Below are 27,489 nucleotides of genomic sequence, written 5' to 3'. Positions count from 1 at the left end.
AAAAAAAGTGAATTGTGGAGCAGAGTCAAGATGGTGGAGTAGGAGGATGTGGAGTTCGCATCTCCTCACAACTAGGGCACCTACTAGGTGCTGGTAGTGGTCCTCAGACACCTAAGGGGATGGGAGGAATCCCTGCATGACCAGGTAGGATGTGGGAGGGAAGGACAGAGGAAAGAAAGGTGAAGGTGTGACGGTACCCTGCGGGGGGCTGGGGAAGGGGAGAGGTTCCCACACTCAGAGGGGCCCACTCACGGCAAAGGGATCAGCGGGGATAGAGAGGGACCTTAGGGGGATCAGAGGATTGGAGGGGAATGTGGCCAGCCTCTCCCCCACCCACTCAGGCCCTGGTGAGCCTGCTGGGGTCCCAGGCCTGAATTCCCACCCCCTGGGGCCCCCTCCGGCCGGGCAGGTCCCGAGCCTGACCCTCCTGCCCCCCCAGCCCCCCCACCCCTGCCAAGACCTCTTCCAGCTGTGCCGGCCCCAGCGGGGGCACCCCTGACAGGGCTTCCTCTGGCCATGCATGTACAGGTAGACTAAGTGCCGCCTCCTCCAAGGCCTCCTTCGGCTGTGCCAGCCTCTGCAGGTGAGGCTGTGGAGGCCTGTGCCCCAGCTGACCTGCATGGGCATGTGTGCTCTGGGCCAGCTCCAGGAACAGACGCTGGTGAGAGGAACACATGCAGAGCTGGGGCTGGCACAGTGGGTCCAGAGGTCTACCTAGAGGTCTTGGAAGCCTACTGGGGAGGCGGGGGTAGGCTGTAGCTCACCGTGGGGGCAAGGACACTGACAGAGAAGGCACCAGGGAATTTTTTATTTTTTAATTTAAAATTTTTTTCATTTTCTTTATTTTCTTTTTTCTTTTTTAATTTTTTCTTTTTGCTGTTCTGGTTCTGTCTTGTTTTGTTGTTTCATTTTTATTTTTTTTCTAATATATTTTTTAATTTTCTAATTTTATTTAATTTTTTTATTCTTTGTTACTGTTCTGCTCTTTTCTGTTTGTTTTATGTTTTTTGTTTTTGTTTTTTTTTGTTTTTTTTTTGTTTTTTTGCCATGACACATGGCTTGTGGGGTCTTGGATCCCAGGCCAGGGCTTGGGCCTGAGCTCCTGTGGTGGGAGTGCTGAGTCCAAGCTGCTGGACTAACAGAGAACTTCAGGTCCCAGGGAATATTAATCAGTGTGAGGTCTCCCAGAGGTCCTCATCTCGGCACCAAGACCCAGCTCCACCCAGCTGCCTGCAAACTCCAGTGCTGGACGCCTCAGGTCAAACAATCAGCAAGACAGGAACACAGCACCACCCATCAAAAAAAATGAGATGACAAAAAAAATATGTTACAGATGAAGGAGCAAGGTAAAAACCTACAAGACCAAATAAATGAAGAGGAAATAGGCAACCTACCTGAAAAAGAATTCAGACTAATGGTAGTAAAGATGATCCAGAATATCAGAAATAGAATGGAGGCATGGATTGAGAGAATACAAGAAGTGTTTAACAAAGACCTAGACGAACTAAAGAACAAACAAACAGAGATGAACAACACAATAACTGAAATGAAAAATACTCTAGAAGGAATCAATAGCACAATAACTGAGGCAGAAAAACGAATAAGTGAGCTGGAAGATAGAATGGTGGAAATAACTGCTGAGGAGCAGAATAAAGAAAAAAGAATGAAAAGAATTGAGGACAGTCTCAGAGACCTCTGGGACAACATTAAATGCACCAACATTTGAATTATAGGGAGACAAGAAGAAGAGAAAGAGAGAGGGTCTGAGAAAATATTTGAAGAGATTAAAGTTGAAAACTTCCCTAACATGGGAAAGGAAATAGCCACCCATGTCCAGGAAGCACAGAAACTCCCATACAGGATGAAACCAAGGAGCAACATGCTGAGACACATATTAATCAAACTAACAAAAATTAAATTCAAAGAAAAAATATTAAAAGGAGCAAGGGGGGCTTCCCTGGTGGCGCAGTGGTTGAGAATCTGCCTGCCAATGCAGGGGACACGGGTTCGAGCCCTGGTCTGGGAAGATCCCACATGCCACAGAGCAACTGGGTCCGTGAGCCACAACTACTGAGCCTGAGCGTCTGGAGCCTGTGCTCCACAACAAGAGAGGCCGCGATAGTGAGAGGCCCGCGTGCCGCGATGAAGAGTGGCCCCCACTTGCCGCAACTGGAGAAAGCCCTTGCACAGAAACGAAGACCCAACACAGCCAAAAATAAAAAAATAATAATAAATAAATAATAAATTAAAAAATTAAAGAAAAAACAAAAAAAACAAAACAAAACAAAACAAAAAGGAGCAAGGGAAAAGCAAAAAATAACATACAAAGGAATTCCTATAAGGTTATCGGCTGATTTTTCAGCAGAAACTCTGCAGGCCAGAAGGGAGTGGCAGGATATATTTAAAGTGATGAAAGGGAAAAACCTACAACCAAGATTACTCTACCCAGCAAGGATCTCATTCAGATTCAACAGAGAAATCAAAAGCTTTATAGCAAGCAAAAGCTAAGAGAATTCAGCACCACCAAACCAGCTTTACAACAAATGTTAAAGGAACTTCTCTAGGCAGGAAACACAAGAGAAGAAGAAGAAAAAGACCTACAAAAACAAACCCCAAACAATAAAGAAAATGGGAATAGGAACATACATATCAATAATTACCTTAAATGTAAATGTATTAAATGCTTCAACCAAAAGACACAGACTGGCTGAATGGATACAAAAAGAGACCCATATATATACTGTCTACAAGAGACCCACTTCAGACCTAGCGACACATACAGACTGAAAGTGAGGGGATGGAAAAAGATATTCCATACAAATGGAAATCAAAAGAAAGTTGTAGTAGCAATACTCGTGTCAGATAAAATAGACTTTAAAATAAAGACTGTTACAAGAGACATGGAAGGACACTACATAATGATCAAGGGATCAATCCAAGAAGATATAACAATTATAAATATTTATGCACCCAACATAGGAACACCTCAATACATAAGGCAACTGCTAACAGCTATAAAAGGGGAAATCGACAGTAACACAAAAATGGTGGGGGCTTTAACACCCCACTTACACCAATGGACAGGTCATCAGGACAGAAAATTAATAAGGAAACACAAGCTTTAAATGACACATAGAACAGATAGACTTAATTGATATTTATAGGACATTCCATCTGAAAGCAGCAGAATACACTTTCTTCTCAAGTTCACACAGAACATTCTCCAGGATAGATCACATCTTGGGTCACAAATCAAGCCTCCTTAAATTTAAGAAAATTGAAATTGTATAAAGCATCTTTTCTGACCACAATGCTATGAGTTTAGAAATCAATTACAGGGGAAAAAAAACTGTAAAAAACACAAACACATGGAGGCTAAACAATACACTACTAAATAACCAAGAGATCATTGAAGAAATAAAAGAGGAAATCAAAAAATACATAGAAACAAATGACACTGAAAACACGACGACCCAAAACCTATGGGATGCAGCAAAAGCAGTCCTAAGAGGGAAGTTTATAGCAATTCAATCCTACATCAAGAAACAAGAAAAATCTCAAATAAACAGCCTAACCTTACGCCTAAAGCAACTAGAGAAAGAAGAACAAACAAAACCCAAAGTTAGTAGAAGGAAAGAAATCATAAAGATCAGAGCAGAAATAAATGAAATAGAAAAGAAGAAAACAACAGCAAAAAAATCAATGAAACTAAAAGCTGGTTCTTCGAGAAGATAAACAAAATTGATAAACCTTTAGCCAGGCTCATCAAGAAAAAAAGGGAGAGGATTCAAATCAATAAAATTACAAATGAAAAAGGAGAAATTACAACTGACACCGCAGAAATACCAAGGATCCTAAGAGACTACTACAAGCAACTCTATGCCAATAAAATGGACAACCTGGAAGAAATGGACATATTCTTAGAAATGTACAACCTTCCAAGACTGAACCAGGAAGAAATAGAAAATATAAACAGAGCAAGCATAAGTAATGAAATTGAAACTGCAATTAAAAATCTTCCAACAAACAAAAGTCCAGGGCCAGATGGCTTCAGAGGTGAATTCTATTAAACATTTAGAGAAGAGCTAACACCCATCCTTCTCAAACTTCCAAAAAATTGCATAGGAAGGAATATTCCCAAGCTCATTCTACGAGGCCACCATCACCCTGATACCTAAACCAGACAAAGATGTCACAAAGAAAGAAAACTACAGGCCAATATCGCTGATGAACATAGATGCAAAAATCCTTAACAAAATACAAGCAAACAGAATCCAACAACACATTAACAGGATCATACATCATGATCAATTGGGATTTATCCCAGGGATGCAAGGATTCTTCAGTATATGCAAATCAATCAGTGTGATACACCATATTAACAAATTGAAGAATAAAAACCATGTGATTATCTCAACAGATGCAGAAAAAGCTTTTGACAAAATTCAACACCCAATTATGATAAAAAACTCTCCAGAAACTGGGCATACAGTGAACGTACCTCGACATAATAAAGGCCATATATGACAAACCCACAGCAAACATCATTCTCAATGGTGAAAAACTGAAAGCATTTCCTCTAAAATCAGGAACAGGACAAGGATGTCCACTCTCGCCACTCTTATTCAACATAGTTTTGGAAGTCCTAGCCACGGCAGTCGGAGAAGAATAAGAAATAAAATGAATCCAAATTGGAAAAGAAGAAGTAAAATTGTCACTGTTTGCAGATGACATGATACTATATGTGGAAAATTCTAAAGTAGCCACCAGAAAACTACTAGAGCTAATCAATGAATTTGGTAAAGTTGCAGGATACAAAATTAACGCACAGAAATCTCTCGCTTTCCTATACACTAACAATGAAAGATCAGAAAGGGAAATTAAGGAAACAATCCCATTTACCATTACAACATAAAGAATAAAATACCTAGGAATAAATCTACCTAAGGAGGCAGAAGACCTGTTCTCAGAAAACTATAAGACACTGATGAAAGAAATCAAAGATGACAGAAAGAGATGGAGAGATATACCATGTTCTTGGATTGGAAGAATCAATATTGTGAAAATGACTATACTACCCAAAGCAATCTACAGATACAATGCAATCCCTATCAAATTTTCAGTGGCATTTTTCACAGAATTATAACAAAAAATTTTACAATTTGTATGGAAACACAAAAGACCCTGAACAGCCAAAGCAACCTTGAGAAAGAAAAACAGAGCTGGAGAAATCAGACTCCCTGACTTGAGACTATACTACAAAGCTACAGTAATCAAGACAGTATGGTACTGGCACAAAAACAGAAATATAGATCAATGGAACAGAACAGAAAGCCCAGAGATGAACCCACACACCTAAGGTCACCTAATCTATGACAAAGGAGCCAAGAATATACTATGGAGAAAAGACAGTTTCTTCAGTAAGTGGTGCTCGGAAAACTGGACAGCTACATGTAAAAGAATGAAATTAGAACACTCCTTAATACCATACACAAAAATAAACTCAAAATAGATTAAAGACCTAAATGTAAGACTGGACACTACAAAATTCTTAGAGGAAAAAATAGGAAAAACACTCTTTGACATAAATCACAGTAAGATCTTTTTTGACCCACCTCCTAGCATAATGGAAATTAAAACAAAAATAAACAAATGGGACCCAATGAAACTTAAAAGCTTTTGCACAGCCAAGAAGACCATAAATTAGATGAAAAGACAACCCTCAGAATGGGAGAAAATATTTGCAAACAAAGCAACTGACTAGGGAATAATCTCCAAAATATACAAACAGCTCATGCAGCTCAATATCAAAAAAAACCCCAATCAAACAATGGGCAGAAGACCTAAATAGATATTTCTCCAAAGAAGACATACAGATGGCCAAGAGGCACATGAAAAGATGCTCAACATCACTAATTATTAGAGAAATGCAGATCAAAACTGCAATGAGTTATCACCTCACGCTGGTCAGAATGGCCATCATCAAAAAGCTACAAACAGTAAATGCTGGAGAGGGTGTGGAGAAAAGGAAACCCTCTTGTACTGTTGGTGGGAATGTAAATTTTTTTTAATTTATTTTTTTTCAAGCCACTGAATAAACTTTTTATTTTATATTGGAGTATAGCCAATTAACAATGTTGTGATAGTTTCAGGTGCACAGCAAAGTGACTCAGCCATACATACACATGTATCCGTTCTCCCCCAAACTCCCCTCCCATCCAGGCTGCCCATAACATTGTGCAGAGTTCCCTGTGCTATACAGTAGGTCCTTGTTGGTTATCCATTTTAAATGTGGTAGTGTGTACATGTCGATACCAAACTCCATAACTATCCCTTCCTCTCACTCTTCCCCCCTGGTAGCCATAAGTTCGTTCTCTAAGAATGAAAATTGATACAGCCACTATGGAGAGTAGTATGGAGGTTCCTTAAAAAACTAAAAATAGAGCTACCATATGATCCAGCAATCCCATTCCTGGGCATATACCCTGAGTAAACCATAATTCAAAAAGACACATGCACCCCAATGTTCATTGTAGCACTATTTATGATAGCGAGGACATGGAAGCAACCTAAATGTCCATTGATAGATGAATGGATAAAGAAGATGTGGTACTTATACACAATGGAATACTACTCAGCCCAAACAAAGGAACAAAATTGGGTCATTTGTAGAGACGTGGGTGGACCTAGAGTCTGTCATACAGAGTGAAGTAAGTCAGACAGAGAAACACAAATATCGTATATTAACGCATATATGTGGAATCTAGAAAAATGGTACAGATGAACCTATTTGCAGGGCAGGAATAGAGACGCAGACATGGAGAACAGACATGTGGACATGGGGCAGGGAAGGGGAGATGAATTGGGAGATTGGGACTGATGTATGTGCACTGCCATGTGTAAAACAGATAGCTAGTGGGAACCTGCTGTATAGCACAGGGAGCTCAGCTCGGTCTCTGTGGTGAACTAGATGGGTGGGATGGGGAGGTGGGTAGGAGGGAGTTCCAAGAGGGAGGGGATATATGTATAAATATAGCTGATTCACTTCGTTGTACAGCAGAAAGTAACACAACATTGTAAAGCAGCTATACCCCAATAAAAAAAAAGTGAATTGTGTGCAAATTAAGTGCTCAAAAGTAGCATCGATTGGATGTCACCCCTTTCATCATTTCATAAGATAAGTAAACTCATTCCAAAATATTTTGAGTTCAGGTTTGGTTTCATATGATCAGTACTAGGAAAGAATTCTTTGGAATCAAACTAGAGAAAGAGAGACTTTTCCTGTTGGATTCAGATGAAACTAACATCTTAGAATGCTTGCTCTGGGCCAGGTACTGAGCCAGGTACATTCCAATATCATGACCGCATGCAGTCCTCACAGCAACCTACAGGGCAGGTGGTGTTATTCTCATTTTACAGATTTAACAACTGATGCTCAAAGCAGTTAAAGGACAATTACCATTCAGTGCAGTGTATTAACGGGAAGAAGTTAGGGAGACAGAATTCAAATGCCACTCTACCCTCTACTAGCTGGCAAAAAGCTCACTGCAAGAGGGCAGTAAGGATCGGGGACCATTCCTAGGTGTTAGGCTTTTTCCCCCCTTAAAAGCCTGTCTGTCTATAAACAATATAAGAATCTGTATTTTCTCTATCTGTGTAGGTAAGGAAGAGTGTATACAGGGAACTGTAAGCCAGTAACTAAGCCAGAAAAAAAGTAGAAACTGTACAAGAGCAAGAAGGACTGATTGGCCCCGATGATATGAACAATAACCAGGTGGAAGGTACAAGAAAATGTTGCCATATGATGGATTTTCCAAAACCCAGGGAGGAGGGTTGGCCACCTAGACCTGGTCCTCCTCTCCTCTGTCTGCCGGAAAAGGGAGTCTCTGGTTGAGCCCCCAGCTGTAATGGGACAGTAAAGAGGCCTAATAAACCAGAGAGTCAACCAAGGTGAACTGTGTTGGGAGAAGAGCCTGGAGGATGTGGGGGAGCAGGAGAGGGAAACGGCCGGGAAAAGACCGTGTCTTTGAATTGTTTATCAACCAGGCTCCCAATGTCACTGAGACTTGACCAGACTACAGATTCCCATGTGCAAGTAGGAATCCTTCTAACAAGGAAATCTGACCATTTCATTCTCCTGCTTATAGCTCTTCTGTATAAAGCCCAAATTCTTTACCATGCACCTTGGGCCCTAGTCTTTCTCTCTGACCTCCTCCCTTGCCCCCCTTCCCTACCACTAGACCTTTTCACTTGTACAGTTCTGGGAACATGCTCTCTCTCATCTCTGGGCATTTATTTGTACAGGCTCTGCCTGGTGAAAACTGCCCCATCTATTAAATACATGCATAAATGAATGAATCAAGTTGGAATTGGATCAGGCATAGTCTGCTACCTCTTTTGGATTTTCCAGGTCTCAAGTAGCCACCTCCATTCCAATACAAAGGATTATTCCCTACCCAACGCCAGCTGGAGCCCCATCATGGTGAGGCTGTACAATGAACACATGGAGAAGATGGTGGATGGGACGGGGACGAGACTTCCAGGTTATTTGCGCTCTTTGCAGTTCCTTAAAGAGGCAGACTTAGCCAGGATCACTAAAGCTGTCCCTGGTAAGTTCACATCCCTATAACAGGAGCACTTAACCTCGGTTGGAGCGGGGCTCTGGATAGTGCAGGACTGTCGGCAAATCTTTGCTTATGTGTGTGCATTTTCCTCGAGGAGCTCTGTGCCCCAGCCCAGTTCCCACACCTCCTGTGTGGGCTGCATTAGCCTGAGAGTCAGGTACGAGGCAGTCTGGGCATGGTGATCCTAGACTCACACAATATTAGGCCAGAAAAGGAACGTGGAGGCCATCTTGTTCAACCTGCTCATTTTACAAGAGAGAAAACTGAGGCCTAGATAAGTGATGAAGTGAGTTTTTGGCAGAGCCTGGACTAGAATCAGGAATTCCTGACTCCTGGGGCAGTGCTCTCTCCACCCGTGTCTGCAGTCACCCCGGCTTCTCATACCTGCCAGCCCCACCCTCTCTTGTAGACCAGACAGGTGCAGTCTCAGTGAGGAATTGGGAAGAGGCAGTGCCTGGGATTAAGGACCAGTGCCTCTACCCTGGTATACACAGGGTCGGAAGCTCAGTGATGCAGCCAGGGGGCAGTATCTTACTGACCCCTGAGGCCAGAAGCCAGAACCTGTTATGGACAGGACTCATGCTCCCTCTAGTGGTCAGTTTGAGCTGAGCTCTTGAACCAGTGAAGGACATCAGATGGAAAACAAAGACCGGATCCCGCATTGCAGAGACAGGAGCCAGCCGAAGTCTTCTAATTTTATATACCTAAGCTGTCATTTGAAATTCTGCTTTGAGATTCTTGGTAAAAATGCAGGTGTTTGATAAGTCTTGGATTTTATATATTGGAGGCTTTACCTCTAATTAAGTCCTCTAAATTATCCCCATTTCAAGTCATACTGTATAGACAAATCTCTCTGAAATCTCAGACCTGTGGCAGTGAGAGGGGACATATATACTTAATTTACAGAAAGGATTTTTGCCTGCCTATTCCTTGATCTGCCACAATCAATGCATTCAGATTAGTATTTATTATTCAGTTGATAGGAACACCAGTGTCCCGAATTCACAGGCAGTTCACTCCTCACTGCCTCTCACACTGCTGATCTCATCCCTTCCTTGGAAGCTGCTCGTCTCCCTCAGAGGTTTATGCGGCCATCCCGGGGGGTGCAGATGGGAAGCTGAGGGCAGTGGGTTTCCTGAGGACCTCCTCCGGTTGGATGCTTTCTGCCCTGGAGACCGCACCGTCCCAAGGGTCAGACTCCAGCCCGATGTCTTTCTCACCGACTCAACTCTACTCTCCAGTCCAGATGGTAGAAGACACCCGCCACTTTTTCTGGATCACAGAGATGAAGAAACTCGGCTTTGAGTACGTCATCTTCCACAGTGCCTCAGAGAAGAAGTGCATCTGCTTGTTCCAGCCTGAGCCCCTCCTGGAGGGGCTGCCTGGGTGAGGCACAGGGAGCCATCCCAGCCAGTAGCTCAAATGGGCTTTTTCTTGGTCAAAGAGCAGGGAGGGGTGGGGGTGAGAGGACAGTTGGTGGGTCCATGGCTGCCTTCAGCAGGTTCTTGGTTACTGCAGCTTTATTCTACTGACTCCCTGGGTAGGGAGGCTCCACCAGCCCCTCGGTCACCCACCTGAGGTGTGGCCTCTTCCTGTTAGGGACTTCCTGAACCTCCTAAATGGCAGTGGAGTAAGCAGTGGACTTTGGAAATAAGGGGGAAAAACTATTCTTGTTCAGTGGCCAGTATATGACAGACCCTGCACGTGGAGATTTGGCTGTCTTAATTTAATGCCCACAAAAATTCTTAGGAGATATTCCTATCTTATAGATGAAGAAACAGATGGCCCAAGTGGTTCTCTGACTGAGGTCACATGGCTAGAAATGTGAGATTTAGAGTTAGGTCTCTCTGCCTGCAAAGCCCATGCTGTTTTCACTGCACCTTTCTAGTTCCCCCTGAGACCAACCCAAGAGGGAACACAAGATTCATCAGAATTTGTGGTTGGAGCTGCTGGTGGGGTGGGGAGTTTCTTCTGCTTTTAGTTTATTCTCTTCTAAGCAGGTGTAACTTGCTTCAGACAGCCTTGTTTGCTTCCCCTGTATTTCTTTGCTCTCACGTCTCTGCTCTACCCTGAGCGATGCAAGAATCTTGTTCTGGATTGCAGGGAACCCTTCAGCATGTCACCTCACTGGAACCTGGCCATGTGGAGTGGAGTTCTGGGTGACTCTTTTTTTCCCTTTCTCCCCTCGTCTGCCCCTGCAGGATTATCCATGGTGGCGCACTGGGGACCGTGATAGACACGTTTTTCATGATGGTGTACAACAGTGCCAATGCAGTCTTTACAGGAACCATAACCATCACCTTCAAGAGGTCTGTTTCCTTGCCTGGGTTCAAGTTAGGAGTAAGCTGGCATGGGGTTATTCCATGTGTTGTGATGGAAGATGAGGGCTCATGTAGCAACCCTGAGTGCAAAGAGGAGTTTCTATTTTGCTTTTCTCATGGACCAATCTAAACTTGTTAGATGTTCCTTTTTCATCCAAGGACAAGGTGATAAGCTTGAAGATGGGTTATGTGTTCCAACATAAAGATATTCTACATAGGATGATGATGAACTACTTTTGGCTGCCTCTGATTTAGAGAAAGCTAGCCCATGTGCCTGTAAATATTTACTTCAGTCCACAAATAATTATTGGGCCCCTACTAAAATGAAAATTCCTGATATTTGATTAGTCTCTTGCTAAACATGCACACATTATTTTGTTCGATCTTTACTATAATCCTGGGAGGTCGGTACCATTATCTCCAACTTGACAAATGAAGAAGCTGAGGTGAATACACAGCTAGCAGGTGACAAATGCAAGGGCCCCTGATATCTTGGAGTAGAACCCCAGGACCTCCACTCTGGCAGCCTCATCCTCCCACAGGGTCATCCCTCCCTTTCTCAGGAGACCAGCCCACCAGCCGCTCTCCCCCATTGTTCTCTCCTAGACCACTCACCCTCGGCTCAGTGGTGAGGCTGGAGGCAAAGGTCACTGGCATGGAAGGAAGAAAGGTGTTTCTCTCTTGCAAAGCCCAAAGCAGTGACAGGACCATACTCTTTGCCAAAGCTTCTGGTAAAGCCATTAGAATTCTTTTTTCCTCCTGTTTGTGCCCATCCTTGTGATCGGGCACAGAGGGTGACTTTCCACACTGCCGAGGGCACTGCCTACCCCGGGAGACTCTTAAGGCTGCGTGTTTGGGGTTGGAGGGGATGGTCACATGGAGAGGAGCCTCTATAAGTTATAGGATAGAGGCCATCATAACACACCCATTCACCTCTCTGGGAGGCCAGTGTTGTCTAGTAGAAAAGTAGTTCGAGCCACAGGTGCAATTTTTAAAAATTTTATTGAAGTATAGTTGATTTACAATGTTGTGTTAATTTCTGCTGTACAGCAAAGTGACTCAGTTTTACATACATATATTCTTTTTCATATTCTTTTCCATTATGGTTTATCACAGGATAACAAGTGTAATCTTAAGTGTTCTAGTAGTCATGTGAAAAAAGCAAAGAGATAAAATTAATTTTAATAATTATTTCACCTAATTCAATACACCCAAAATATCATTTCAACGTGTAATAATGTAAAAATTATTCATGAGATTATTTTATCTTATTGTCATGTCTTAGAAATCCAGCGTGTGGATAACTTACAGCACATTTCTGGCACGAAATTTTCAGCGTTTAAAGGGAAATGTGGATCTGCCAAGACAATAAAGTTGTGTTTAATGGAAAAATATTCCACACTGCTTCGGTTTTTAATACAAATTAATTATAATTAAATCAAGTTTAAAATTCTGGTCTTCAGTCACACTAGCCACACTTCAAGTGCTTGATAGCCACAGTTGGCTACTGGCTACCGCATTGGGCAGAGCGAGTCTGGACTGTAATTACCTTCAGACGTGACGCCCAGAAGCATACCTCCCTGCAGACGCCCCACGCAGCTCCGGGCGCAGGGAAGCCCCGATCCTGCAGTTCCAGAGCTCTCCACGAGGCAGCACTAAGGAGCACACCCTCGCCAGCGCGTGACCCGCGTCCAACCCCGGAAGCTAAATTCCGCCGTTATATCTAGTTCCTCCGGCTTTCTCCACTGCCGGATGCACTCCGCCTAATACTCTCAAGTCCTGAAGACGGCGACGGGACAGGATGGGCAGGGCAACAGAGCCGCGCAGTCCGCTGAGCTACTGAAGAGCGGCGCCTGGAGCCACTCACGTGCGGTGGGCGCGCAGGTCCCGACCCCCGACCAGCGCAGACTGCAGAGAAGCCCCGCGGTAGAACGCGTCGCCCGGCTACCGCCATCGCGTCGTCTTCTCTAGAATCGTCAGGGCCGGGCCTGAGCTCCCACCGACGGCACCCCGGGCCCGGTGCAGTCGCAGGCCTTCCCTCCAATGATTCAGAAGTCACGCCCGGCGCTGCTGCAGCCTCAAGATGTCGGAGACAGGGTGGAAACGCTTATGGTAACCTGCGGGGAAGGGAAGGCAGGGGTTCCGGCATTGCTGGCTCGGGGAGGGAAATTCGGAAGGTTGCCGAGGGTCAGCGGCCCTCGGGGAACCTTTTCTGCCTCCGGGATGCGCGCATAACCGGTTGGGGACGTGGCGGCAGAGATGAAGTTTGACTAAGGGATTAAAAGAGGGGAGGGAGGAAGGAGAGAAGTTGCAGTCCAGTCCTTGGGACAGGCAAGCAAAGGTATCGCTCCTGTATTGGTAATCTGGGTAGAGGTAGGCGGAATTGCCGGGGCCTTCGCCGGTGTCGGGGGGGAATGTGCCCGTGTGGTCCAGAACGAGGTGCGAGCGCTACGGGACGTTGCTTTGAGTTGGATGCCTAGAATGACAGGTGGGAGGACACCTGGGTAGATATTTGGACCATTGCAAAGCCCGGCAATAACGCTAAGCCTGAGAAGCGGTCGTTGCTCGAGCGAGGTGGGTTGGGGCTGCACAGCGCCCGCGAGCTGGACCAGGTGGACCCTCCCGGCAACCGGTGCGGTTTGCCTGCGTCACGAGGCCACGCCCCTCCCGCGCCTGGATTGGCTGCCGTGTTCGAGCCGCGGGGCTGCCATTGGTGGAGGCGGAGGCTGGGCTGGGCCGGCGAGGACGGTCCAGCTGAGTTGCTGCTAGTGGTGGGTGGAGGCGGGGATGCGGCTTCGTTTTAGGCCGGGAGGGCCAGTTGGCAGCGGCTACTTTTCTCCCTGAGGTCAAGGTCACGGCCCACCTGCGCCGGGGGCAGGGCAGGGGTGTGGGGTTTTTTGTTTTGTTTTTTATCTTTAACAAAGGTGGAGGCGGGGACCGCTCTACGTTGACATCTTATAACATGTGCTTACGTATTTCTTTTTGGGTCCTCCAGCTCTGGCCTGGAGATCTGAATTGGATTTAGGATATAGTTTTTTTAAAGGGGAGTAGGAGTTGCTTGTGGAACCTGTTTGCTAACTATTCAAGTGCTGCTTATTGCCTTTATGTATCTATGTATCATTGTTTGGTTGTTTTTGCCCTACCCCCCCCTCAAAAAACAAAAAACAAACAAACAAACAAAAAAGCCAGCTGTATTACTCATTTTATTTACCTTGAATAAATTTGGGCTGTTTAGGAAAAAAAAAATCAAACGTGCCTTAAAGGGTATGCCATCCACCATTGACAATATCTTAAGACTAATCAAAATGAAAAGTGTAAATTCTATCTTTTTAAAACAATTATGTTACCTGTTTGTTTGTTTGTTTGTTTTTAACAGAGATTAATCTATACTGCTGGTTTATATTTTGCATCTGTTCTATGCTAATGGACCTGGAAGATTACAAAGTTAAAAAAGTTATGGGCTCTATGCATGTATCCACAAATATTTATTTAGCCAATAAAATGTCCAAGCAATGTGCTTTAAAAAAAAAACTTTAAGAAAATAGTTCCTGCAGTGGAGGACAGTGTGTTGGGCATTGGGGAGCAGTATACAGTAGTTCCATACACAACCTGTGAGAGCATTAGAGAGGCAGCTCCAAAGAGAACTGCTTAGAAGCTGTAACCGCAGGTCATTCCTACAGCCTTACTGGAGCAAAGGGCTGGAGGGAGCCAGGGGAGAGTCCCCTGTCCAGGGATGTGGCCTGCAGGGTCCTCTAAGCCTTATCCTGTGGAATTGTGCTCAAGGGAGAGCCATGTGCAGATTTCCTGTTAGATGAAGTGATTCGTTCTTTTTTTTTTTTTTTTAATTTATTTTTGGCCGTGTTGGGTCTTCGTTGCTGTGCGAGGGCTTTCTCTAGTTGCGGCGAGCGCGGGCTACTCTTCGTTGTAATGAGCGGGCTTCTCACTGCGGTGGCTTCTCTTGTTGCAGAGCAGGGGCTCTACGCACGTGGGCTTCAGTAGTTGTGGCTCGCGGGCTCTAGAGCACAGGCTCAGTAGTTGTGGCGCACGGGCTTAGTTGCTTCGCGGCATGTGGGATCTTCCTGGACCAATGCTCGAACCCGTGTCCCCTGCATTGGCAGGTGGATTCTTAACCACTGTGCCACCAGGGAAGTCCCTGACTCATTCATTCTTGATTGTTGAGCACCTGCTGTGGACCAGGCTCCGTGGTCAGTGCTGGAGGAACCATCATGAACAGGACAGTTCAGGCCTCTGTCCTTGACCCTCAGTCATAAGGCAGGTGGGCTCCGGCGCCGTGGAAGCACTGAAGAGGAGCACTGAACACGAGTGTGGGCTTAGGGTAGATCAATGGCAGGGTGTTCACTGGGATGGAGCGTCCTGGAGGAGAGGCACATGGGGGGTGAGGGAGAAAGATGAGTTCAGGTTTGGAAATGTCAACCCGCGGTGCCTGTGGGACATCAGATTAAGTGGATATGGGAGTCTGCGGAAGACAGGTTGCAAGTGTGGACAGAAGGGTGGAAAAGAAGAGGCTCTGCATGTGAAGGAGGAGAGGCCAGGGAAGTGGGAGGAAGATCAGGACAGTGTTAATCCCAGAAGCCGGAGGCAGAGCACATTTCCAGAAGGAGCTGGTGGTGGTCAACAGCCAACAGCAGAATGCTGCTGAGCTGCCTGGGAAGTGCCCTGGACTGTCACTTAGACTGCGAGGGATGGTGAAAAAAGCATGAACTTTGAGTCCTAGCCAATGGCTTCAAACCCTGTGACTTAGGATACATTGTCATCCCTATGAGCTCCAGTTTCATCTGGAAAATGGGTTTGAACATCTAGCTCTTATGAGCATTGTGAGGTTTCGAGGTGTTGTATATGGATGCCTCACCCCAGGCTGCTCTGGTAGCGGGGGTTGGCACTGCTGAGGCTGGAGACCCCCAAGGAGATCACTAGGATGGATCAGTTGGGGGCAGGCTCTGGGAGGAATGAGGGGTCATCAGCAGGAGTTGGTCATGAAACAGTAGGTAGACCAAGGAGTCTTATTTGTCTCCCAAATGTCCTGCTGGGACATGAAGGAGAGGCAAGCATGTGGAGAACCGTGGACAGAGTTTCCATTAGGGGATGTTGAGTTTGAGATGCCTACAGGCCATTCGAGGGGAGGTGGGGGAAGCATGGGGACAGTGGACTCGGGAGAGAGGCTGAAGCGGGCTGGAGGTGTGGGCATTGCCGGCATGTGTGTGTCGAGCATGGTGTGGTGTGGAGGTGAGGGTGCCCTGAGAGGCCGCAGCTACGGGGAGATAAGAGGAACAGCAACATCTGTGGCTGGGGAAAGGAGGCTTAGAAGGGCAGCCAGAAACCAAAAAGAGAGGAGCGGCGATCAGCTGTTTCAAATGTACCAGAGAGGCCAAGTAAGAGAAGGCCACAGATGGGAAAGGGATCCTGCGGTATGGCAGGTCCTTGGTGAGGCAGCTTTAGTGGAGGGGCTTTATCTGGATGGCAGACTTTGGGGACCTGAAGGGAGACTAGTGAAGAGGGAGTGGAGATGATGTGGCATCAGGCTGGAAAGATGGGGGGCTTTCAAGCTTGTTCCAGACAAAGGAGAAGATGTCAGTGGAAGTAAGAGGCTGAGTATGCAGGGAAGAGAGGCTCACTGATGCCACAAAGGTTCGGATGAGGCTGAGAAACAAAATTTGTGGGACTATGGGTTAGCAAAAGGAGCAGGACACACATCTGATGAAGTTGTTCCCATCTGGCTTGGTTGTACTTGTGATCTTACCTTTGATGCTTGGAAGGCTATTTGAACGCGGTTATAAGCTCCAGTATTTATTATCTGAACTTATTAAGTCCTTTTAAGGAATTCCAGTTATAAATTGAGACTTGCTCTTTTGGTGAAACGTGGAATAATCTCTCTTCTCCGTGAAACAAATACCACAGATTACAAACATTTTGGTTGCGGGTAGGTAGTTTTTTTGACGTGTATAACGGGTAACTTCATCTTAGTAGCATTTTAGAACTATAGTATGCCATTTATTAAAAACTAATAGTGCATCATAATTATAAAGATTTCCATGTGGAACTATGTGTATCTCTATTAGGCTAAAGATAGTTTATACTGATGTCTCCTGCCTGGTCTGTTATGACATGGATATTGTAACCGTCTCCCTTTGTTTGTCTGTGACTTCCCACTCCAGTGGTAAGAAACCTGGCTTCCACCATTTGTCATTAAATTCAGTGCTTGTTCCATTCGAAAAATAAAAAAGAACAAAGAAAAAATTTAAAAAAAGAAAATGGAAAAAAAAAAAGTAATAGTGCAAATGCCATTTAATGAGAAGAGAGAAGATCTTTGGATGGAGTTTGCCCAGTGTCTCCTTTGGAAAAGAGGACATTTGTTTCCTGCTTGGATTTTTAAAAGTGTGTTTTCACAACCATTTGATGAGTCTGGATTCCGGGGCGTGCCGTGGGGCCTCTGGAGTGCGCTTGGGGGAAACACAGTCAGTCTGCGAGGCAGTCCTGCCCTTCTGGATGCCGCCTCTCGATTAGACAGTGTGTGTGACTCTCCCGGCTTAGAGGACAGCCAGCAGACCCAGGAGTGGCTGCTGGCCTGTGGCGCCCCTGCGATCTGTTTAGGTCTCAGTGAGACGAATGAGTATGTGACCTGGGGAAAGTTTTACATTAAGGAAATGCATGGGTTTTACAGGAAGTGGCACAGACGTTTCACATTGTACCTGCTCACTTACGGTTTCACTTCCTTTGTCTTACTCCTGTAAATAGCCTGCAGGCCCTACAACCAAGGGAACCTGAAACCAGCAGTTCAGAGTTAAAACACTGTTCAATTGATTTTTGCTTTTGTGATGAGAAGGAGTCGGCCAGTAACTTACCGTCAAGACAAGTAGGGAGGTGTGGTCAGTGGCATAATTCACAGATGGAAATAACCGTGTTGCTCAGTAGGAGCAAAGTTATCCATAAGTTTTTAATTATCAGTAATTACTAAAGTTGTTATCAGTAAGACCAGAGAGCTACCTCTTGGAGTATACTGTGTTCTCAACAACACTCCAACACTGTTCATTCCTGGCTATGCTTTTCCCTTCTGTGAAGTCTGACACTAATACAGGGCGCCACCAGGTGAGCTTCTGAGAGATCCTTACACTGGTCCAGGTGTGGCGAAGGCTGGGACAAAGCTGCTGACACAGTGTTCTCTTGCCCTGCAGTTGCAGCCCGTGATCAAAGCTTTCCTGTGTGGCTCCATCAGTGGGACCTGCTCTACCCTCCTTTTCCAACCCCTGGATCTCCTCAAAACGCGCCTGCAGACCCTCCAGCCCTCAGCCCATGGGTGAGGCCTGCTGCCCCCTCCCCCGCCCCCTCCCCCCCTTTTCACTGAAGAACTGGTTTCAACAACTTCTCTCAGACACTGGCGCATCTTTACTGTGTTCAGTCAACTTCCATTCTGTTGGATGAGCAAAGAGAAACACAGGCCAGGCCAAGCTTTCATGTGTTTTATATATACTCTGTTATATTTGACACTTCTCTTAATTAAGTGGGGTCCTTCCCTGAGTAGCTTCCTGGGATCTGCCTTGGTGACGTTTGCATTTTCCTGTGCCAGCCTGTAATGTCATAACTGTGCTGCCTGGCACAAGTAGTGGGTGGTTTTCTGGAAATAAGGTAGGTATTGAGTGTCTCTTGTGTGCCCCCGATTGGGCTCAGCCCTGTGGGAACTGCACAGAGTGTATGTAAAATGAGAAGTTATCCCATTGCTTGCAGTGTGAATGGACAAAGAATCACGTACCTGCCACATCGTGAACGCACAGGAACTCAGAGTAACTCCAAGATACCTTTTAGAGATTCTTAAGTGTTCTAGAAAAGAGTCCATACAGAGAAGTCTGTGAGTGGGGAGTTCTTTCACCAGGATGTGGTCTAAGTGACTTCTCCTTCCTTGCCTCCATTTTGTCTGCCTTCAGATCCAGACGTGTTGGGATGTTGGCTCTGCTCTTGAATGTGGTTCGCACGGAGAGTCTGTTGGGCCTCTGGAAAGGGATGTCCCCCGTAAGCTGCCTTTTGGGTCTTGTCTTGCACCCCCTCCTTTAATAACTAGCCGTCTCTCATCCACCTCACACCTCCTCTCTTTTAAGGGAACGTGAGGTTGGAGGTGGTGGGAGGGTCTTTCTGGTCTTCCTGCCCATCCCTCTCACTGTCGCTGGCTTCCATTTGAGGGCCCTGGGAGTAGCACACCTGTGTGCCCTGGGCACGACTTCTTAGTGCAGCATGAAGTCCTAGAGCAGAGGCAGCTGGCGCCCCACCTGTCAAGAGGCCTTGCCCTCACCCCTCCAGTCCCTCCACAACTGCATTTCTTCGCCTAGACAGCTTTTTCTGGCCTTAGGAACTCACTTTGCTGGAAATGTCATGGAATTCACGCTCACCCCAGCCCCGCAGCAGCCCTTAACCAATGAAAGACGAGAGCTGATGTTTAAAACTTCCCTTCCCTCCTCAGGTGGCAGGGTAACACTGATTCCCAGAGTTCCCCAGAGGGATTCCGTTGCCCATGGCAATAACTGATGAGATGACGCACTCTTTGTTGGCTGCCTTCTCTCCCATCTCATTTCCATACTCTCCCATTGGTGTTCCCTCCACACCTTAAATTGACTCCTTGCATGCGAACCCTGGGTCTTCTTTGGGGAAATCCAGCTCAGACAGGATCTTACGTGTTGCTGTTTGATTCCGTTCCTCCCTCCGACTTGTTCCTCAGTCCATCGTGAGGTGCGTCCCTGGCGTTGGAATCTACTTTGGCACTCTCTACTCTTTGAAGCAGTACTTCCTGCGAGGCCATCCCCCGACCGCCCTGGAGTCAGTTATACTGGGGGTGGGCTCCCGTTCTGTTGCGGGGGTCTGCATGTCACCCATCACTGTGATCAAGACACGGTACGAGGTGAGTGGGCAAACAGAGACACCGGGCTCTTGAGTCAAGTGGCCGCTGATGCCACCTCCCGATTTATAACCTAACACAGGGTCGATGTGGTCGGAGAACTCATCTGTGTAGTCAGGCCAAGCACATGCAAACCAGAGCCGCCAGGGCTCCGGTAATGCACCCTGAGGATGGCTTGGTTCAGTGCGCAAACCCACGGCCACTGTGCCAGCCATTGGTTCTGTGCTTCCTTTGCAGAGCGGGCGGTACGGCTATGAGAGCATCTACGCGGCCCTGAGGAGCATCTATCACAGCGAGGGGTACCGGGGTCTCTTCAGTGGCCTGACAGCAACACTCCTTCGTGATGCCCCCTTTTCCGGAATCTACCTGATGTTTTACAACCAGACGAAAAACATTGTGCTTCATGGTACGGGTAAAGGAAGGTGTGGTGGGAAGAGATATCCCTGGAGAGAGCACATCCTCACCACTTTCTCTGAGATAAGAGACTATTCGTTGTTCTTAGCAGCTCCAGATTCTTATCCTAGTTTTAGAGACCGAGCCATATCTGCATTGTGTCAGGCATGGGACCCAGTGTTGGGATGCAAGGGCGGCCATGAAGACATGGTCCCTGCCCTTTTGAGTTTATAGCTTCCTAAGGCAGACTACTGATAGTATGTAATTCTTGAGTCGGGTAGGGGGTAGGATAAAGCTCATTTTGCATAGGCTTTGCAGCAATACTTCCCACATTTGCCTGATCTTAAGAATTCTGGGTCCTACCCAAGGCATCCTAAATCAGAAGCTTTGGGGTAAGACCTGAGAGACTGTATTTTTCAAGAAGCACTTGTGATTCTTATCAGACAAGTTTGGGAAATCCAATGGGTTAGGAGCTAGGAGAAAAATATTTTCATGTCCCTTGCTGTGCTCCTAGTTAACATTGTTTTGAGCCCTCTGTTTGGATGGAGGAAAAGATGCCAAACCCCTAGCATTCTGGCAGGCCCACCCTTCCAGTAAGCTCGTGTTGTCAAGACATGGGCAAAATCGACAGGCAGTAAACATCCACCCAAGCAGAGCCAGGCATTGATAGAAACACATCCTGTAAAGTGAACCTGCATTCAGTAAGGTGTCTATGGATAATGTGAGCAAGGAATTGCAACCAAAGTCATTTAATTGGGAAAGGCAGAATGCCACCCCCATGACAGTGGTGTCAGTTGGGGTGCTTTGGGAGATTTGCTGCTTCTCCCCAGGCACCAGGAGGTGTGACACTACAGGTCACAGCCTTACTTTACAGGAGAAATTTAAGGCAATAAGGGAGCTTGGATATACATTTTTAACTTCTTCATCCTAAAATTTTTTTTAAATTTGGTATTTAGAAATCATTTTATGCTTACCAAAAAAGCCACAAGAATAGTACCTATAACTCCATAGCTCTTTATTATTCTATGTGTATAATTGTTTTCCTCAAACCATTTGAGAATAAGTTGCAGACATGATGCCTCTTTACCCTTAAATACATCAGTGTGTACTTCCTAAGAACAAATGCATTCTTGTATAACCATCGATAGTTCTTTCATCTGTAGTCTTGATTTCTCCAATTTTACCAATAATGTATTTTGTGGCAATTTTTATTTTTTATTTTCAAGAGTATAAGCCAGTTATATAACCTCAGCGTGGGTTTCCCTGATGTTTCCTTTCAACTAGATTCGTTTATACCTTTTTAGCAAGAGGAGCACATAATTGAGGTTGTGTCTTCAGTGCCTTATATCAGGAAGCTCATGACATCCGTTTGATACACTGTGGGTGATGTTAACTTTTTATCACTATAAAAAGTGTCTCCACTGAAAACTCAATTGTTTGTTCTTTTGTAATTTCTAAGTATCTCTGTGGGGAGATACTTTGAATCTATATAAATCTATATAACACCTCCTGTCCTTTCATCCATATACCTTAGCATCAGTGAATGACTCTTGCCTGAATCAATTATGCTGATGGTTGTAAAAAGGTGAACTTTTAGTTCCATTATCCTACTTACACTGATTAGTTTAGATTTGGAATTCTTAGCCTTGTTTGAATCCAGACCCTTCTGGCTTTCAGGAAGAATTAGTGGGCAACTTGGCATGGATATTTATCTGATGAATGTGGGATTTATTTATAACTGAATGTTGCCTTTGTCCTGTTTCAGACCAGTTGGATGCAGTCCTTGTTCCCATTGTAAATTTCAGTTGTGGGATATTTGCTGGGATTCTGGCCTCACTGGTAACTCAACCTGCAGATGTTATCAAAACTCACATGCAGCTCTCCCCAATGAAATTTCGGTGGATTGGCCAGGCAGTGACACTCATTTTCAAAGTAAGGCTTTAGAATAAATATTGGTTCATATTGTGGTTAAGGCTTTCTCTCTAAGGTGGTAGCTCTTATCCTTTACATGGTAGAATCACCTGGGGAGCTTTTAAAAAAATCCCGATTCCCAGCTCATAACCTGGGCTTATCATATTAGAATCTCTGGGGGAGATGAAACCCTGACATCAGTATTTTAAGTTCCCTGGTGATTCCAATGTGTTGCCAAGGTTGAGAATCACTGCTAAAAATCTATGGTTGTGGGGTTTTTTGTTGTTACTGTTGTTTTGGTTTTGTTTGTTTAGGGAGGGAGCCTGACATTGGGACAACCTGTGATATTTGTTAAACATGCATATTGTTGGGCTCTACCCCAGACCTACCTAGTCAGGCGATCTGGGAGGACTCCTTAACCTAATCAAGGACCTAGGAGAAAATGTAGTCAGAAAAAAATCACAAGCACATTGTTTTGTTTCCAGGAGTTTGCGCTAATGCAGATGGACAGATGGTATTGAAGATAAAAAGTACAGTAATTGTACACTAAAATGCTATTTAAAAGCCACTGAGTAAGCCCTTTGGAAACATGTACTGTTATCAGATATTCTTTTTGAAAGTAAATTTCTCACCTAGATCTTTAGATGTTTCTGTGCTTCTCAATTTTTGTATGTAGCACAGGACACATGTAAGCATCTGCAGCAAGTATCTGACTTAACCTAGATATAAGCAAGTATTTGTGAATCTGATCATATTCATCACACTGCTTAGGTTGCCTGCTTTCTTATTCTTTATACCTAAAATCATGAAGTTTGAAAATAGAGTCTTCAGTATATGTGAAGATGGTAAGATTTTCAGCTAAGAAATAAATTCCCCTGGATGGAGCAAGCCTAAAAAAGATAAAGCTTAGCAACTACTCCAAAAAAATTTTTTTTTAGTTAATTGCCTCCTTGGACCCAGTATTCACAGTTTTAACATTAGTTATAAAAGTCTAAAAAGTAAGACTTAACAATGGGGTAATGCGGAGAGAGATCCTCACTCTCGTACCAGGTATATAACTGTATCGCTGCTTTAGTCCCAGGGTTTTGGCCTCCATTTTCCTCCTAGGACTATGGGCTGCGTGGCTTCTTCCAAGGCGGTGTCCCCCGGGCCCTCCGCAGAACTCTGATGGCAGCCATGGCGTGGACAGTCTACGAAGAGATGATGGCCAAGATGGGCCTGCAGTCCTGACCGAGCCGGGACCAGGCAGAGATGGGATCCGTTGCCCTGCCTGGTTTCTGCCAAGGACCTCTTCATCTCACTGCCCTGGAGTTGGACGAAGTCCTATCTGGAAAGCCAGGCAAACACGTCACCTTCAGTTACCCAGCTCAAGAAGAGAATAGGTGGGCCCGACTCAAGCCTTCCAGACCTCCCAGAAGAGGAGTCACTGACATGGACATCATACTGGGGAGTTAGGAGAAGGGTTTGCATACCCTGCAAGGCTACTTGAAAAGGCATTTCCAGAGAGTGCTCTGTGCGGTGGCCCTGCTCAGCCACCCACTGCGCCACAGTGCCTCTTTGGATCTGCTCTTGGGCAGCACAGCGCCAGGGATGCTGTGGGCCGCCTGCAGTGGCGGAGGAGTTCCAGCAGCCAGGCTGGATCTGCTGAGAGAGGAGTCACTGTCACCAGGCTGAAGTCTGCCTCTGAGGTGATGTTAGGATGAGGAAGAACAGATGTCACGACTTCATTGGTTCCTCATCGACTTCTCAGAGGCTCCGGAGAAGGGGGGCAGTGGCTTCCTAGCCCCTAAGTGTCCAAATAATATTGTTTGATCTTGGCTCCGGCACTGTTTCAACTCCAAGTTGCTCTGGCATTTTTCTGCAGCTAAAGTTGGATAAATAAAGTGAAGCACTTTATCATTGAATAACCTCAAGTGCCATGACTCTGCTCTAAGATAACAAAACAGTCTAAGGTGGCTGACTCTTGATCTGTATAGGTCCTCAAACCTAAAATTTTTAAAAATAGCTTTATTTTGCATATCATACAATTCATCCATTCCAAATAGACAATTCTGTGATTGTTTTAGTAACTTTACTGACTGGTGCAGCCATCACCATAAGTCGGTTTCAGAACACAGTCACCCCTCCCCCCCCAATAAGATCTCTTATTTATAGTTAACCCTCGTTCCCAGCCCCAGCACAGCCCCGGCAGCCACTGAACTGCTTTCTGTCTATAAATTTGCCTTTTCTGTGCACTTCCTACATAGTCATACGCTACGTAGTGTGTTGTATCTGGCTTCTTTCACTTAGCATAACGTTTTGGAGGTTCATCCATGATGTGGCATGTTCAACACTTTATCCTTTTTTTATGGCCAAATAATATTGTGTGCCTATTTTATTTATCCATTCATCAGTTGATGAATGTGTGAATTGTTAGCACTTTTTGGCACTTACGAATATCGTCACTATGAACATTCACGTATGAATCATTTGTGTGGACATATATTTTCATTTCCCTTGTGTACATGCCTAGGAGTGGAATTACTGGATCATGTGGTAACTATGTTTAACCATTTGAGAAACTACCAGACTGTTACCAAAGTGGCGGCACCATTTAACATCACCACCAGAAGTTTACGAGGGTTCTGATTTCCGCACACCCTCCTCAACACTTGTTATTGTCTGTTTTATTTATTGTAGCCATTCTAGTGGGTTCTATCAACTTTCAAGCTTAGGAAGGGGCTGTTGTTTTATCCAAACAGCAGAAGGGGGAAGTTTGATCTCCTGGTTAAGAACATGGGCTGCGATCCAGGCGACCCAGGTTAAAAGGCTGGCTCTCCACCTACTTAGACGCATTTGAAATTGTCCCCAGGGGATGGGTATAGTAATATTTCCTACCTCCCAGGGTGGTGGCAAGGGTTAAATGAGCATATGTTTCTGGCGCATTACATTAGTTTCCTAGGGCTGCCACAGCAAACTACCACAAATCGGGTGGCTTCTAACAAATTTATTCTCTCAGTTTGGAGCCTATAAGTCTGAAATCAAGATGTCCGTAAGGCCATACTCTCTGAAGGCTCTAGGGGAAGATGGTTCCTGTCTCTTCCAGTTTATCCCATGGTGGCTGGCAATTCTTGGCGTTCATCACTCCAATCTCTGTCTCTGTCTTCACAATGCTTTCTCCCCCGTGTGTCTCTCTGTCCAAATTTCCATCTATTTTTAAGGACACCAGTCATTGGATTAGGGCCCACCCTACTCCAGAATGACATCTTGATTACATTGCAAAGACCGTATTTCCAAATATGGTCATGTTCATAGGAACTGGGGGTTAGGACTCCAACATATCTTTTTGGGGGACACAAGTCAACTCATACATATTAAGTTTAATGATTTTTAAGTTTAAGTTTTAGGTTAAAATGCCGTATTCAAAATTATATGGAGAGGAGTATGGGAGAAGACAAACTAGGATCCTAATCTCCTAGTGGTACCCAAGCCACCAGTGCTTCGTGACCTATGTGTGTGAGGCTGTGTGCTGGGGAAAGCAGGGGAGCACCTAGGGCTGGAAATGATGTGCTTGGGGCAGGAATGCAGGGCAGGCAGCTTAACACATGATGGATGGAGTGCCTGCCGCCTAAGGACTTAGCCTCTGAGGCAGGATGTTCAGGTTTCTTGGCTTCTTCAGTCTCCCTTGACCCTCATCTTGGGCTCTGGGAGCCTAATGCCAGTGGGGCCCGGCCAGGGGCTCCTGGGAGTGGAGGGGCAGAGATAAGGCCCAGAGGTGCAGCCTTCATCCCAGTGCAGATTTGCTCACCTTATACACAGCTGGTGAATTTCAGCCACCAGAGTCCCTTCCCTGCTCCTCATTTGTTCTTTTGGGGGCAAATCATCTTAAAATTTGGAGAAATCGTCTCATTTTCTCTAAATATGGAGTAAAACTGAAATTTGCCATTATGAACTCTGATTCCAGAGGCAAGTGGCCCTGGGGTCTACATATCCCAGGCCCCCAGAATTTGTTTTTTCCTCTCCCGCAGTCTCCCATGAGTATTAAAGTTCAGAAAGGAAGTGGTTAGTGAGTTTCAGAGGGCTTTGGAAACACTGCCCAGTGCCCCCCTTTTTTTTTTTTTTTTTTTTTAATTGATTCGTTCTTGGCTGCCTTAGACTTAAAGCAAATTATTTAGGGGTGGAGCTTTGAGGGAGTAAACAGTCATCTGGCGCTAGAGATAAGGCCTAGTAAGGCAGGAGGCAAAAAGGACAGAAGCAAAGCTTTCAAGCTGCTATACTCAATTTCCAAGAATATGTTATGAAATATCTCAATCACAAGAGTAGAGTAGATGGTACATTGCCCCTTCACTCACATCACTCAAATGGAACAATTATCAGGATTTAGCCACTTTTGCTTGTCTTTCCCCTCTCCCCCTCCTTTTTTCTTTCCTTAACTGAAGCTTTTAAAAGCAGATCCCAGACATCATACCATTTCACCCTTCCACATTTCACTATGCATCTCTAAAAATTACGGACATTTTTCTTAGGTAACTACAACGTTATTATCCTACTTGAAAAAAGTTAACATTTTGTTTGCTTATCATCCAATACCCAGTCCATATTCATGTTTCCCTGATTGTCTCAAAAATTATTGTTTACAGTTGGTTTATTTGAATCAGGATTCAAACAAGTCCTAAGATTCTTTCACCAGCTGTTGGAAAGGGTAAGTAATTTTGAGGCAAACCACGGTTAAAATGAGTCATCACTTCCTGAGGGCCCAATCAAGTCAGGGAGCCTAGCAATAGGACTCTGGGGGGTTGCAAAGCTGAGATCTGCTCTCCAAGGCGGTGCTCCTTCCACGCCTCCAGGCTGAGCAGTGTGCACTTCCACCTTCTTGCTGCCTTCAAATTCTCAAATATCAGCTTTTGTCACCACATCCTCTCTTAAAAAAAAATGGCTCAATGCCATAATCTGTAGGTGTTCTTTCACCTTCCAAGTTCTTCCCTGCTCCTTGGGAACTACTGGCTTAGGTAGCTGGTAAATGCTCTAAGGTCAGTGGTTCTCAAAGTTGGCTGCACACTGGAATCATCTGGGAGCTTTAAAAACCACTGATGCCTGGGTCGGCCACCCAGACGTTCTAATGTAATTAGCTCAGGTTGTGGCCTGGGCATGAGTAGTTTCAAAAGTCCTCCTGGTGATCCTAACGCGTGCCAAGGCAGAGAACCTCGGAGTAGCCCTGCAGGGCGGGCACCACTCAGCTCTGCTAACCCAGGCTCCAAGGGTTAAAGAAGGAGCTCTTGTGGGCGGAGCGGGGCCTCCAGGGTGCGGGGCGTGGCTCCGGGGCGGGGGCGGAGCTCGGGCCTGAGAGGACGGAAGGCGGGAG

The 27,489-nt window shown here is 45.4% G+C and overlaps 1 protein-coding gene across 2 annotated transcripts; it reads left to right on the top strand.

Moving 5' to 3' along the window:
* Positions 1 to 12,663: 12,663 nt before the first annotated feature.
* On the top strand, positions 12,664 to 24,052 carry SLC25A38 (solute carrier family 25 member 38). Of its 2 annotated transcripts, XM_036869710.1 has the most exons (7): positions 12,664 to 13,057; positions 18,136 to 18,257; positions 18,883 to 18,967; positions 19,668 to 19,847; positions 20,082 to 20,250; positions 22,003 to 22,169; positions 23,256 to 24,052. In XM_036869710.1, the coding sequence occupies exons 1-7, from the start codon at positions 12,989 to 12,991 to the stop codon at positions 23,376 to 23,378; spliced, it is 915 nt and encodes a 304-aa protein (XP_036725605.1). In that variant the 5' UTR covers positions 12,664 to 12,988; the 3' UTR covers positions 23,379 to 24,052. The 2 variants fall into 2 exon arrangements, with proteins under 2 accessions (XP_036725605.1, XP_036725606.1); XM_036869711.1 differs by lacking the exon at positions 22,003 to 22,169 and having other exon boundaries at positions 12,668 to 13,057; positions 23,256 to 24,046.
* Positions 24,053 to 27,489: the final 3,437 nt, after the last annotated feature.

The sequence above is a fragment of the Balaenoptera musculus genome, chromosome 11 (assembly GCF_009873245.2).
Source record: "Balaenoptera musculus isolate JJ_BM4_2016_0621 chromosome 11, mBalMus1.pri.v3, whole genome shotgun sequence".
In the NCBI taxonomy this organism is placed as follows: Eukaryota; Metazoa; Chordata; class Mammalia; order Artiodactyla; family Balaenopteridae; genus Balaenoptera; species Balaenoptera musculus.
Note: the sequence above shows the minus strand (reverse complement) of the source record. Positions and strands in the feature narration are given on the sequence as shown.